This window comes from Gambusia affinis, linkage group LG14 (genome assembly GCF_019740435.1).
Source record: "Gambusia affinis linkage group LG14, SWU_Gaff_1.0, whole genome shotgun sequence".
Classification (NCBI taxonomy): Eukaryota; Metazoa; Chordata; class Actinopteri; order Cyprinodontiformes; family Poeciliidae; genus Gambusia; species Gambusia affinis.
In genome coordinates, this window is record NC_057881.1 from 6,462,058 (window position 1) to 6,477,933 (window position 15,876).

The 15,876-nt window shown below is 37.7% G+C and overlaps 1 protein-coding gene across 1 annotated transcript in view; it reads left to right on the forward strand.

The window, feature by feature from the left end:
- LOC122844075 (atrial natriuretic peptide receptor 1-like) overlaps positions 1–15,876 on the forward strand; it is a 45,023-nt gene that overhangs the window by 5,513 nt on the left and 23,634 nt on the right. The window contains exons 2-6 of the mRNA XM_044139254.1: positions 377–1,124; positions 8,393–8,537; positions 9,414–9,465; positions 9,573–9,686; positions 9,765–9,918. Of these exons, the coding sequence (XP_043995189.1) occupies positions 410–1,124; positions 8,393–8,537; positions 9,414–9,465; positions 9,573–9,686; positions 9,765–9,918 (1,180 nt within the window). The 5' untranslated portion in view covers positions 377–409. The remainder of the gene's footprint in view (positions 1–376; positions 1,125–8,392; positions 8,538–9,413; positions 9,466–9,572; positions 9,687–9,764; positions 9,919–15,876) is intronic.

The window sequence follows — 15,876 nt, forward strand, 5'->3', positions numbered from 1 at the left end:
TAACCAGTATAACTAAAACCATCTGATCCTCAACCTGCGTCGATGGTTGATTTAAAAAAAGAGAAACGATTTCAAAGAAGAGTAAAATTTTCTCCTGTTTTCGAATGTTTTTCAAAATTATTTTAAATACAAAATGTTTATATTTTTTAAACAGTTTTGGCTTAATTACTGCTCTGACTTTATTTTTTCAAAAAATGATTTTTTTTTTGCATCTGTTTGTTCTATTTCTTTTATTTCAATACATCAATTTCCTATGATTAATCCAATTAAATACTTCCCACAGAAACTCAAAACAGATAGTTTTAAGTTGCTGTAAATTGTCTGAATGTTTGTCCGCCTCGTTGTTGTTTAGCAAAGTGTTTTCTGCTCCCTGCAGATTGACTGTCAGGCGACCAAACTCCTCTTCGTCATGCTGCTGCCTCGGTTCTGCCTCCTGCTCCTCCTCTTTCTTCCCCTCAGCCAATCAGACGACTGCGTCTTCGGTTCTGGCAACGTGACCGATGGCCGCCAGACGGTCACCATCGCAGCTATCTTGCCAAAGACCAACACAGAGTATCCCTGGTCGTGGCTCCGGGTGGCGCCGGCCCTCTACCAGGCCATCTCGCGGGTGAACTGTGACCCCTGGCTGCTCCCGGGCCTGAAGCTGCGTCTGGTCAACGGGAACTCGGAGAACACCGACGGCTACTGCTCCGACTCAATGGCGCCTCTGGTGGCCGTTGACCTGAAATTAGCCCACGATCCTTGGGCTTTCATTGGGCCTGGATGTGAATTCTCTTCCTCGCCGGTCGCTCGCTTCACCACCCACTGGGATGTTCCCATGGTGACCGCCGGCGCTCGAGCCACAGGCTTCAAACTTTACGCGGCGGTCACCAACACGGGCCCGACTCACGCAAAGCTGGGCGAGTTCAGCTTGAAGATCCAGCAGGCGTTTGATTGGCTGCGGCACGTCATGCTGGTCTACACCGACAACAACAAGGACAGCAACAATGACAGGCCGTACTACTTCACCGTGGAGGGCGTGTACGAAATGCTGAGGGTCCAGAACATCACCGCCTACGACTACTCGCTGGAGACCGACATCAACTACAAGCTGGCGGTGCAAAAGATCAGAGACAACGGCAGAGGTCAGCTTCCTTTCCCCTCTCTTCCTGCTTTATCTCCAGTGATCAGTCGAAGGCATCTGAACTTTGACCCTACAGCTGCTTTCACTGTTTGCTCGAGTCGTGGAGCTTCCTCTTCATTTCATTTATTGATTTGCTGTCTTGGAGATCCACAGAATTTATTATTGATTTTTTATACAGTGCCTATAAAATGTAGGATGTTTCAACCTTTTATTGCTTTGGCAAATTAATTTTTACAGTTATTTTGAAAATTAATCGATTAATTGGATGAAAAAATTCACAATTCTTCAGGTTTTTTATTTACACAAGATTAAAAATACATTAAAGGGGACGTTTTATGCAAAACTCACAATTTGCAAATTTTTGTTCTTCCATTTGGGTTTCTGCTGCTTGAAAAAAAGACTAAGCACTTAAAAAAACACCCAGTTGTTTTTGGGCAGTTAATTAATGTTTTTTTGGTGTCTGGAAACGAGACGTTTCAAAAACCTGCTGAAAGTAACGTTGCAAATCCGCAGGCACTGCATTTGACCTACTAACCCTAGGAATGCAACCCGTTACCTAGCAACCACAGCTGAACTCTTCCCGTCACCTAGCAACCCAGACAGAGCTCCAGCAGTTGGTGTTGGTTTGTCAGTCGGTGCCATGTGTTCTACGGCTTCTATTTAAGTTGACTTTGAATTTCAGTTCAACCCACAGAAAGAATTATTTAAATAAGAGCCAGTTTTTAAGTTTATTTTCTGTCATTTGTAATTTTTTATTAACAAGGAAAAAACTCTAGTCTTTATTGAAAATAACTTAAAACACTTGAAATAAGGCAAAACTCACGACTAACTTTTGTTTCCCAAGCTTTTTTTAAAGTATTTTTTTAAATCTTTAAAATTGGTAAAACAGTTTCACTGGCAGATTTTTTTCACTTATAACATGGGATTTCTTTTTGTGTTACAATTAAAATAATCTGCCAGCGGAACTAATACTTTTTAAAATCAATATTAAAGAATTATTGACTTAAAATAAGCTCTTACATCTGGTGAAAAAGTTACTTGTCAGTTAGTTTTTTCTAAGTTACTTGGTTTAGATTTTGTGATTTTGCGAAGTCCAGACTTGACTGAGATTCTGTTTTACGTCATTTGAGTTAAAATCTGGTAAAAATGCTAAGGTTTCTCCAGTTGATGGCAGTCTATTCACACAGCACAGGGTTGGTTTGAAAAACTTTTTTCACTTAATAAATTCCATCAGATATTTAGTTAAAATCAAGCTGCATCTCCTTCTAGCTTTCCGTAGTTTCTCCCTTCTCCTGTCCTTTCTTTGTGACCCGTCATCCGTCGTGTTTGGATGATCAATCGAGGTCCAACACTTCAGCTGCTCTGACTTCCCTGTTTTGATTCCTCTTCACTCCCATGCGCTCTTTCCCGTTTCTTTCCTCATCCTCCCTTGTTTTTGAGCTCCCTCCCTCCCTTGATGTTGTTAAATTAAGGTTAATTATTGCTTCATTTTTCTCCGTACTAGTTAATGACTGACCTCTGTTTTATATCTTTGTCTCCAATTGAGTTTGTGTGCTTTTTTTTGTTTTGTTTTACATTCTACATTTATTGGCAGTCATTTCGGTTAAGGGCCTCTGGAGTGACGACATTCCTGCATCGTCAGGACATTCCTGCATCGTCAGGACAGTCTGGTCCTCTGTGTGGGGCTTCAGTGTAGAAACAGAATCATTTGAGTGCTTTTTGCCCCCCTCGGTTGGAAAGACTAATGTGAGTGCATTTGTTGCGCACACCTGTAAGTAATCTGTCCCTTTGGTTCTTTTCTGCTTATTTAATGTGAAACATGCCGCTGTCGTCACGGAGTGAAGTAACTGCACAAGTTAAGGTGTCACGTATAACTGCACGCCTCCACTATAAATACTTCTTCCAACTTGAAACCTGATCATCTGATTCCTGCTAAATCAGAGAGCAGATAGGCTTTGTTTCCTTTGTCTTTATCAGGGTTGGACTTTTCAGCATCAAATGGTTTTTCCTTGAAATTCTTTGATAATTGTACAAGTATTCCTGGATACACAAAGCAGAAAATCTGTCCCTAATACACATTTATGTATTAGAGTGGCCTAGTCAAAGCCAAATTTAAGAATATATATATATATATATGTATATATATATATATATATATATATATATGAGAAAACTTGGAAATATGTTTGATTTTATTGGTAAAAATCAAACATATCTTTCTATTGCCACCTAACAATTATGTGTTGCGATGTTAAATAGATCAACATTCCTTTGCTGCAGTCCTATGAGCTCCCAGCTCTTTTTTTCACAATAAGAAATCAGTTTTACAAATTAAATTTCAACACATATTTTTGAATAATAATTTATTTTCATCCTGCAGCGATTCAAATAAAGCTAAACACTGAAAGTTCCCTTTACTGTACCATCCTAGAAACTTTTGTTTATTTTTTTCTTTGTACATTATTTTTTTGTAATCAGATAAAATTTTTTGACTCAAAGTTGCATTATTAAGATACGTGCACAATTTTACATATTGTTTCTTAATTTGTTTGTTGCCTAGTGTTGCCAAAAAGCTTCGAACTCAAAATTAGAAATAGCTCTTTGAATTTTGGTCACATGTTGTCTATTTTAATGTATAATATGTAGAAAAGACTAGCAAACATATATATGTGCTTTATTTCAGAATATGCTGAGTTTTATCAGATTTTACCAGGAAAATTTGATGCGGTCAACACATTTCACACTGGTTTCCATGAATCACTTGTAGTTCACATTTTGACCAGTAGGCGGAAACCAAAGGACTTATAGTAACGTCCTTAGTATGAGAGGCACAAAAATCCAACAACATTTGTAGTATTCCTTCTCCTGTTGGTCATATTCATGAAGCTAATTAGCATAGCTAGCCTGGCTGACATTTCTACGACTACGTCTGCTCTGTTGCAGAAATCAAACAATGAGTTTTAAGGAGTGAAATAGGCTACAGATGATTCTTTTCCCAACTTTGTAATCTTTTCCAAATAAAACCGACATTTCTGAGGTACATAAGATCACTTGTAGTTGGTCTTGTGTTTTGTCAGGTTTTGTGTGAAAAATAGCAGCACTGCTTTTAAAAGTCCTGGTGGTGTTTGGGAAACTCTTTGGTCCATTGACTTGTTGTGTTGTGAAGGTGTTGGTGTGAAACAACCTGGCCGTTTTTCCCTGAAACCTAAAAACTGGTTGTGCCAGATTTGGCAGCGACGTCTGCCGTTCTGTGTTGGTGACAACTGTAGTGAGTTTTTCACAATCCTGTGGAGGAACTTTGGTCCACTCTGGAATTTAATCATTTTTATTCCAGAAGAGTCTCTTTAATCCCACAGCATCTCTTTCCAGGCAAAAATGTTTGACTTTCCAAGTTTTCTTTCTTGGTATTTTCTAAGATTTGTCTCAACATTTTTGAGATTTTTATGGAAATTAACTTTTTTTTTTCAAGCTACTCTGTAAAAACACAAAATCTTACAGAGTATTTTTGATCCAGTTCCTAGTGCAAATATCTCAGTATACTTGAAGAAAGACAAAAGTAACTTTAAGCAACTTTTGAGCAAGAACTTGTTTTAGTCAGTAATTCCTTAATATTGAAAATAAAGTACTACTTCCCCTGGCAGATTATTTTACTTACCGTATGAGAAGAAATGTTTCTAATGATCTGGAACTAGAACTGGTTGCCAGGTAATGAGCTGGGCTTGACTGGGGTTGCTAGGTAATGGTGCCATGTCAGTTGGTTGTGAAATAAGTGAAAAAAATCTGCCAGTGGATCTAATACTTTTAATCAATATTACAGAGTTATTTACTTTAAACAAGCTCCTTTATCTTGCTTAAAAGTTACTTGTAAGTTAGTTTTGTCAAATTTGAAGATATTTGAGGTGAAAACTAGACGAAAGATTTTGTGGCTTTGCAGTGGCGATGATTTCATCATCTGTTCTTTAATTTTCACCAGCGCGTGGCTTGGTGTGTTACGTTTTGTGACTTAATTTAAAACTTTATTCCCTTCTGTGGCATTTTTCCTGTTTTGTGTGGATTTCATAAAGCCTCTACATATACATCCTGTTCAGGCGTCAGGGACGTCGGTGTTGGTAACCATCAGGTTTGGACCCCAGCAGGTCCGAGGCGTGCCGGGTGCAGTTTGGTGTTTGGGATGACATCATCACGGGCTTGGTCGGTAACTGCTGCTGCTGTCCTCTCTCTTTCAGCGACAGCAGCTGCTGCCCCCGGCAACGCTGGACGTCCTCAGAGCAATCACCCCATCAGTGTGTGTCTGCTCGCTTGGCAGACATAATTCATGCAAATCTGTTTACACTGTCAGATTATGGGGAAGTGTCTTCAGTTCCACGTATCGCATATCAAAACCTGTGGAAAGTAAAGACGTTTATGGTTCGGCTGAGGTTGAGGGAAGGGTTAGGCGAGCGGTTGCTATGGCAACAGCTGGAGAAAGTTTTCATAAATAGGTGTCAGTTGGATTAATATCCTCTGAAGTCGTGGAAGCAGAGAACGTGTGTTTGTGCGTCAGCGAAAAGTTTCTCTCTCTGCCTTTTTTTTTTTTTTGGGAGTTTTATTAAAAACAGTTTATGAAAAACAAACATGGAGGAACTTTCTGGGTTTCACATGTGAAACTCGCTGGCCGCAGTTGATGGGTCCACCTCGGGGGACCCAGCGGAGCGGGCTGGGGAGGCCCATTTCTCTTTCTGTGGAGGACTTTGAGTGACACTGGGGAGGCTGATATTTTCAGTCTGCTCCAGATTTAAACAGAATGTGGTACGACTGGAGGCTGCGGGAAGAATGTTTTCACTTGTTCTCATGCAACTTTAATATTTTATTATCTGGTGGAAAAACAACCTACAGTATAGTGCTAATGTTTTTAACCATTCTTTTAAACAGTCCGTCTTTATTCTAGTGGCGTAAAGGAGACCTATTGTGCTTCCTTGAACGGGTTAGGATAGATCTATAAGCTTTATAAAACATGTTCATTACATTTTATGCACAAAATCTTAGATAATGTGATTTTAGTTTTGCCTATTTTGAGCTGTTTTAGGGCCTCCTGTCACTTTAAATCCAAATAAGCTTCTGCTGACCACGCCCCCAACTCAATGTTTACAGTCACACGTGAAAATGACTGCAAACAGATGAGAAATTATAGAACTGTACATCTTTGAAAAGCAGAAGTAGAGCCTCCTGCACAACCAACAAGGTTGCAGCATGTGATTTTTGAATGGTAAGTCAACAACAAAACACTTGTCTTTTCCAGCAGCCATTGTCCAGCACATAAGGCGGTAAAACCAGCTGACCAAACATGCTGCGGCTCCGTTTGGGTTGCTAGGTGACTGGGCTGGGGTTGCCAGGTAACGGCGTGTTGTCCGTGGTATATGACTTTGAAACTGATAATTTTCCAGACACCCAAAAAACATGAACTAACGCCAAAAAAATGTCTGGTTGTTTCTTTGTAAGTGGTTGAGCTGTTTTTAGTAGCATTCGGAACACAAATGGAAGTACAAAAACATGCCAAATTATAATTTAGCAGAATAGATCCCATTCAAACAACAGTTTTTTCTTCAGCTCTATTGCTATGACAACATTAAGTGCACAATATGCTTTAAAAAATTTGGAAAGCAGAAACATGGAGGACAAAAGAACAAGAATCTGGTCCAAGGTTTCAGGTTTCACACGTCACATTCCCCTGTCTGCCTCCTGTTGCTGAACAATCTGAGATTATCTGTGAAAATAATCCGACTAGCTCCTCTCAGAATGCATTTGATTTCGGTTTATCTGTTGTCTCGAGGGTTGAGTTGACACCTTTGCCGAAGTATTGTTCATAACGATCCCTGACGAGTGTGTCCTGTCTAGCCTCTGAGCTCGTTAGAGGAGGTTCTTTGATTATCGCCATGGAAACGGAGAGCTGAGGTCACGAGCCCTGAGCCGTGTCTGGTTCACAATCTGCTGGAGTCCAACTGGACCCTGAAGCACTCTGAGAGCGGCACAATGACGTTAGACGAGTGCAATGTGAGAAAACGACCAAACGAGATCAGAGTGGAAGAAAACAGCAAAATCACGGCAAACAGAGAGAGCGAGTCACATTTAACGTACCAACACAAACTCTTCCAAGAGCTAAAGGGGTCGAAGTGGCTGCGACAAATAAAAGTCACATTAAGGAGCCTCCAAAGATTAACAAAGACCCAAATCAAAAGGACAGAAAGTTGAGTCAAAACCAGCTTCAAGGGTTCAGCAACAAGTAAATGCAAATATAATCAAGTTTAATGTTGAAGATGATTAAAAGAAACAAAACACTGTAAAAACTCAAAATCTTACCAAGCATTATTGTTCTGTTTGTAGCGCAGACATCTTAGTACACTTAAAATAAGACAAAACTAACTTACAGGTAACTAATATAGGAGTTTGCTTTGCATAAAGAATTCATTAAAATTGATTTTTTTTAAATTTCTAGTTTTAAAAATTGATTATTTCACTCATCAGACATTTTTTACGTTATAAAGGGAAAAAGTCTTGATAACTTCAGCAGAATGAGGGATGTTGAGCATCTTGTGAGGTTAAATTTTGTTATTTGTTTTACAAATAAGGAAACAATCTGTTAACTTATCAAACTGTGTCTGTTACTTTCTTCTCTTTATTGGATGACGCTGTAAATGAGCGTAAAAATATGTTCATAATTTTAGCAGCTCATTTGAATGTGTAAATATACTTTACTGCTGTTCTTCTTTTGTTTGCTTTTGTTTTAAATTTATTTTCTTTGTTTATTCTTTTATTACATTCAATAAAGTCACAATCAACTCGGCTCAAATCTCATAATATTATGACTTTATGTTTGTAATATTACAACTATTTTAGTAAAACTATAACTTTATTCTCATATTATTAAGTTTTTATTCTCATAATTTATTTTATTTTCCTTTCCTGATCTTAATACTGCGTCGTAATAATATGCCAGTGGATGTAGCTCCATTTTGTTAATATTAAAGAATTAGGTTTAAAACCAGCTCCTATAACTTCCTGAAAAGTTAATTGTAAGTTAGTTTTGTCTTATTTAAATTGTTCTAATGTATTTGCGCTACAAACTAGACAAAATATTTGGTGAGTTTTGCATTTTTGCAGTGAAAATGAAAAATCTAATATTCTGTTTCTCCCATGAAGCATCAACGTCTCTTTGCTGACTGAAGGTTTCTGTTTGTTTCCTTCATAACAAAAATAATCTGCCCTCTGCTTGTGGTTTCCTGTCTCTGGCAGTGGTGTACGTCTGCTGTCCGCGGGACATCTTCAGGAACCTGATGGTCCAGTTCTGGAAGGACGGGGTGGACATGGAGGACTTTGTCTTCCTCTTCATCGACCTTTTTGCTGAGGGTCTGAGCGGCGGACGAAACGACTTGCAGAGGTGGGCAGAAAATACTCAAGTAAGAGCAGAAAAGTAACTGATCAAATTATCAATCAGTTAATATTTAAAAATTACATCATCTGATGGACCAAAATATAAAGGTAAGTGAAAATTTTTAGATTTTAGGGATGAAAATGACAATAATTCTTTTAACTAGCAAAACAATAACAAAATCAGGCAAAACAAATTTTTTTAAATAAGTTTCTTTCAACAAAAATCTTATAGAAATGTGTCAGAAACTACAAGTTTTTGTCAAAACTGTTTGAATTTTTGGTTAAAACATGTTTGTTCAACTTCAATTGGTAGAAAATCCAGAAATTTTCTACCCACTAAGACACATCGTGGAAATTCAACCGAAATCAACAACTCCAAGCACTTTTTTACGCTAACACATTATTGAGAGTTTATTGCAGATTTTTCTCAAAAATTGTCAAAAACTTTCTTACTTGTCCAAACATCTGCTTCAGCTTTAATTGTTGTCAGATTATAGTCCAGGATCTATACAGTGAGAAATAAAATTCACATTTATTGTCATAAATAAATGCAAATATTTTCAAATTAGTACCACGAATCGCAAAAACAATCGCAAAATTCTGGAGGGACTGAAAAGATGTTCAATATTATTTAACTTTAATAATTCATTAGTATTTTTAACAGTTAGCTAGTTGGTTGAATCAATACATTCTGGCCCTATAAGAGCATTTATGATCTTGATTTGGTCCAAAACAAAAATGAGTTTTCTGGCAGCCATACGTCATAATAAATTTACTCAAGTAAAAGTAGAAAGTACGATACAATAAAAATACTCCTGAAAGTAATATTAAAAAAAGGTTACTGAAGTAAATGTAACTAGTTGCTTCCCATCTCTGCCACCAGGCCCTGGTACCGAGGAGACCAGGACGACCACGCAGCCAAAATGGCCTTCAGGGTGAGAGGTCACGCTGCTCGTTTTTCTAAAGTAGTTCAGTCTTACAGGTGAAGATTGTGGCTCTCTGTTTGCATCGATTGTTTTTACGGTTGTGTCTGTGTTGTCAGAGTGTGAAGGTGCTGACCTACATGGAGCCTCGGAACCAAGAATATTTCAAGTTTGTTGAAGATCTGAAAAGAGACGCCAAAGAAAGTTTCAACTTCACCATCGAAGACTCTCTGGTAAATACATCCATCGTGGCAGGATGACGTCAGGCAGGCATTTCCTGTTAACGTGACGCGTCTGTGTTTCCCTGTCAGTACAACCTGATAGCGGCAGATTTCTACGACGGCGTGATGCTGTACGCTCAGGCTCTGAACGAGACTCTGAGCCAGCAGGCGTCGGGACCGGGACCCATCCAGAGACCCAAAGGAGACCTGGTGACGCGCAGGATGTGGAACAGGAGCTTCTCAGGTGATTCTCCTCCTGTTCTGTTCTGGTCAGGCCTGGCGCTCAGTTAGGAATGGGCTGTCGGTGGTGAGCCAATCAGAGCGCAGCGTTGGACGAGAGCAGTCTGCTTCGAAAATGTGTGTTATTAATCATAAAACCACAGCGCAGAAATATCCATCTCATTTTCTGCTTTGTGTTAAAATGCAGCTGCACTTTACCAGACTGTTACCAGCAAAACACGCCTTTGATTTCACAGTAAATCCACACACTCAGTAACAGCTAAATTTAATTAACTGTTTGCTCTGCGAACATAAAATGCTTCAGTGAAGATAAATATGAGTTTTAACACCATCGCAGAGCTTTCATGTAGTGTTAAGCAAACAAAGCAGAGACAAGGAACACTGAGAAATATGGAAAATTCTCATTTTGCATATTTTTGTTCTTCCATTTGTGTTTCTGCTGAAAACATCTTGTGGTTTTGGCAACAACTTCATGTTTTTTTGTGTCTGGAAATGACCAGTTACAAAACCCTGTTGAATGTAACGTCACAAATCAGCGGACACTGCACTTGACCTAGTAACCCCACCAAAGCCCAAACCGTTACCTAGCAACCACAGTGGAACTCTGCCCGTCACCTAGCAACCCAGACAGCATGTTGTGTCAGTTTGTTTCACGTATCTACAGCTTTTTTTTAAAGTTGACTCTTAACTCTGATTGCTGTCAGTAGAATCTGCGGAAAACGTAAAACCTAAATAAAGGACAACTTTATTGCTGTGTCAGAAACATTATTTTAGTCTTGTTGCTTTACTTTGTTCTGGTATTATTTCTTCTACTCTGTAAAACACTAAAGTATTTTCAGTCTAGTTTCTACTGCAGTTATCTTAGTGGACATAAAATAAGACAAAACTGATTTACAAGTAATTTTTCAGTAAGATATTGCAATTATTATTTAAGACAATAATTCCTTAATACTGATGAAAAGTTTCTAGTTATACTGGCAGACTATTTCATTTATAATATAACATTTTCCTATAAGTTAAATATTTTACCAGTGAAACTAGAATGTTTTCATCAATTTTAAGGAATCTCTGACTTTAAACAAGCTCCTATATGTTGCTGAGAAGTTGCTTGTAAGTTTGTTTTGCCTTATTTCAAGTGTACAAAGTTATTTTTACTAGAAACTAGCCCAACAAGTTTTGTAAGATTTTTTGTTTTTGCATTGAAAAACATTGTAAAATGATATTACGTGCGTGTAATTACAAGATTCAATAATCCATCAAAAACCACACTGTTCTTTATTGGAATAATGTTAATTTGAAAAAGCCTTTGACCGTCTATTAAAACATTTCAATCATGAGTTAACGTTCTATGAAGTCATAATAAAAAACCAGTTAATTAGTATTTTATGATTCCTGTTTTTTACCGGTATAAATCAGAGCCTCTACAGCCTGAAATTGCCTCAATGCTTCCTGAGAGAAACCAGCGTTTCTCTGCCACCAATCAATCATGCAGTCGATTAACCAACGAGCCTCTAGACCTATCAGGAGCCCCGGAGCGCCGCGGAGGTCAGCATGGGAATCTGAGCCTGACGGACGCTCACATTCTCACGGCTGTGATGTGTGTGATGTGTGTGTTGGCGTGTTAGCGCAGAGCTGCGGCACAAATTTGTACCAGCTGGCAGCGTCACTGGGAACAGGAAGTCTTAGGCCCAAACCAACAACCAGGACAGTAAAATCAAACCACAAGGAATTTAAAGGGAAAATTTCACTTTTCTCTGTTCTGCCTGGTCAGTAATTCAGCATTTATTTACCATGAAGCGCGCAGAGATTTGTGAGGGTTGTTTTGTGGGTCATTTTGGAGAACCTGCAATGTCAGGCAGACCCAGGTTCTGGAGTTCAGAGTCGGTCGGTGGTATATTGTCAAGGCCTTACATTGTTAGCACACACAGGAAGTCGTCAGCCATTTTTCAAAGTCCCTAACAGCTTCAGGAAACAGTTTGCAAGTGTAAAAACAAAGAGAAAAATTTTCGCTTAATTTTACTGCTGACAGTGTTGACACAGGAAGACGGAGGATGTGAGTGTGTGTAGGCGTGGGGGTGTGTGTTTTTGACACTGTACCTTAAACTAAATATAATTACTAGAGCTGTACACTGACTGCTCCTGGGGAAAACTTTCCTTTCATTAATCCGGATTATGTTTTATTTCAAGTCAAGTTTTAGAAACATTTAAATAATGAGGGGTATTAGCAAAAATTTGTGACAAAATCCAGATAATAAATTGTCAAGTAGGTGACTGATTTGGTTGTGAAGTCAGTTCAAGCTTTAATAAAACATGCTAATGCTATCATTAGCATACCCAGTAACGTTTGAGGTAATTGTCTCACCTCTCATTCCTCATATATATTTTGTAGCAACTCTACATTGATTTATTATATCTCAACATATGACACAAGCAAGATTTAAAGGGGTCTTTTTATGCAAAATTTGCATTTCACATGTTTTTGTCTTTCTTCTAAAAACAAGCTTAAAAAACCCAGAAGGTTTCTGGCAATAAGTTAAGGTGTTTTTGTGTCTGGAAATGAAGCTGTTTCAAAACTCTCCCGATTGTTTAGTCACAATTGATGGGCATTGTGCTGTTACCTAGCAACCTCATGGAAGTCTTGCCCGTTACCTAGCAACCCACTATATTTGCGTCTCATATAGTCACAGCCATACTCTTTAGCATCTGTCTGTAAACATCCAGTGGACGTTTAGTGGAGTAAAATGCTGAGCAAATGTGTTTTTGGTTTACGTTCCTCACTGAGAAACATAATTTATGTGGAAATAAGTTGATTCAATTTGAAACAAAAGCATTTAAAAATCTGTAGCTCTCACTTAAGATCTAGCCTGACCCGAAAACAAAGAAACCTTTTTAGACATGACTTTAGATTAGACGTGTCGAAAGTGTGGCCCGGGGGCCATTTGTGGCCCTTGAAATGATTATTTTTTGGCCCTTGACCAGAAGTCAAGAGTGGTAAAAATTTGGCCAACAAACAAGAAAACAATTTATGACCCAAAATTTTAATATGGCAACAGACCGATGACCTTTTTATGTTTTTGATTTTTTAAGCAATAAAAATGTAGTTTGTTAAGTAGACAAAGAAAAACATCACAGTAAGATAACTTTTGCATTTTTAATTTGATAGATTTTGTGGTCCACCAGTTGTTTAAATTGTCCAGTTTTGACTCCCAGAAGAAGTTTGGACATCACTGCTTTGGATGGTTGAGTGATTTCTGGGGACAACTGGTTCCAGTGGTTTTTATTAGAGGGCACCAGAGTAAAGTGGGTTAAAGACAAATATACATTATCTTCATATTAAAAGATGAAACCACAGAAACGTTCATATTAGAATGTTTTGTTCTTCTTGTGTAATACCAAGATATAAATGGGTAATTTTAAAATAAACTCCCCAAAGAAAATGCATTTCCTAATTTCATAAAATCTATTATTATGAATACAAAGTTTTTCTAACAATAGAGCCCCAAATTCCTGCCTGTCACCACACCCTGCTGGTTTTCCCAGGAAGGAGTTAGATAACTGTTTGTCAGTTTTGCTTTAAAACTTATTTGTTTGATCCGTAATAATTCATTAATTCAAAAATAACTCAGACGACAATTCTGGGATTAAATGTTATCAGAAATGTTTCCCCTGATCTCCCCCCCTTTGTTTGCGTTTGTCTCTTCTGTTGAGATTTTATCAATTTTTTTTATTTTTTTCTTGAAAACCTAAAAAGCAGCAGATAGTGTTTGTTGAATTTGGACCTTGGAGCTGAAATAACTTCTTCTTGCTTCACCACAAAACCAAACAGAAAAAGAAAAACTGCTGAGCAAATAGCAGAGACAGTCTGTGATCTATCATCGCAGCGGCTCAAACCAACCTGAAGTTTATGGTCCATAAAACACGCCTCGATCGGTCAGATGCAGATGTTGATTCAAACTTTCGAGAAAGAACTCCTCTGTTGTTTTAGTTTGTGAAATATTTAAAAGATAAACAGATAAGAGGTTTCATCATTCTTGACTCAAACAGCGGAAAAGCACTGAGACGTCTCACTGGGTTTCTACAAACTCAGAGACAGTGAGATGGACCAGATTAACAATCTGAGACAAACCAGAGAGGGAGAATCTAAAAAAAAGGAAAAAATGAAATGAGACAGAATTATGGAGGGCTGAAAGTGACAAAATTAAAGGAAAACATTTTAAAAACAATTTCAATAATTTATTTAATGGGCAATTTATTAAGTATGTCATTAAATGATTAAAATGCAAGCATATAATAGACAATGCACCATAAAATAATGTTATCTGTCAAACTTGCTCATTAAAATCAAGGGGCGGGGTTATGTGTGAGTGGGCGGGGCTATGTATGGAAAGGGCGGGGCTAACACTGATCTATCAGCGTTGGTCTCATTTTTTTAGGCTAAACTCATAAACTATCTAAACTAATCCTCCATTGGTGTAATGGAGGATTTTTTATGGAGCTGGCATTCATTCTGTCTTTTCTTTTACTTCATCCACCAGGTGGTCTGGATGATAATCTCTTGGATAATTGCAAAATTGAGCTAGTGGAGTTCAACAGACCAGTGTTAGCCTCGCCAACCCACTCATGAAATTATTTTATGGTGATGCTGCAGGAACAGGAAGCATTAAATAATTAGGTACATAATTAATTATCTGAATTGGCTATTACAAATTAGCATTTTAAGAACTTTATGACATAACTAAAAAAAAACCATTATTAAATATAGATAATACATTAAATATTTACCAACATATTTGATATGTCTGATTTTGGTGATGTCACTCATCAAAATGTAAAGTTTGTTAAATTTTTGACTGTATAGGGTTTTCTTTATAACTTTGTAATTTTGTGTTTTTATTATGTAAGGCACTTTAACAGTCTTGATTGGTTGATTAAATTATGCCTTAAGACTAAATTAAACATTTATTTATTTTATGACGTTTTAGTAATTTTATTTTATTATTTAATTTAGTCCCTTTTAACCCTCCATACAAAATAGACATGTTCTGAAAATTCAGATGTTTTTGGTGTTTGTGTATTTCCTTAATTCCTTTTTATTTTTGAAACTCATTGGACAGAACAAGTTAGACAAATGTGAAGTAAATAACCAAGAGGCATTTATATAGTGTGTTCAGCCTAATATGGTCTAATCATATTGTCACTTTTAGTTATAATAAGGTAAAAGTTATTCAAAAAGCCCAGCTGATTGCATCCAATCATTGAGGAAAAGTAGTTTAGTATATGAAAGTAGACAAGGTTTCTGTCTGACTTAAAGAGACAGAACAGATCCAGATCCAGAGGGAGAAAGTCACTTTGAATTTGTTAATATTTCAAGCAAAATAAAATACCTCATGAATGAAAGACGAGGCAAGAAGAGACAAAATAGGAAACGCAAAGCGATGCAGGACTGGAGGAAGTGGGGATCCAGGTGTGTGAGAAACGTCCGCAAAAAGTGACGATGCATCACGGGAAGAACCAGGCAGGCAGACGGTCTCAGCTGGACAGAAGCGCTAATCTGACCACTGCATCATTATTTATGCCTGTGATCATGAATCTGTTTATGCAGTGAGGAGACCTGCATGAAGACGAGAAACAATCTGCCTGGTTTTATACTTTACCCTTCAGAAAGTGACTGATAGAGCCATTTTTGAAACCGACCTGTGTAGATTAACTACAAACCAACAATTACAAAAATCAAACTCCAGTCAGCCTTATGGAATAAACTTGACTGATACAAAAAACGTGTGATTGTGTTTTGTGACTGGTAGTTGCTAACAGAACTTTCATAGAGCTGTATGTACATATGTACATACAGTTGGAACAATTTTGACTGGATTTGAATACATTCAAAGCCCAAAACTCATGATATCCGTGAACATGATGAGTAAATTTAAAGAGGGTCTGTTGTGTAAAATTCACACTTTGG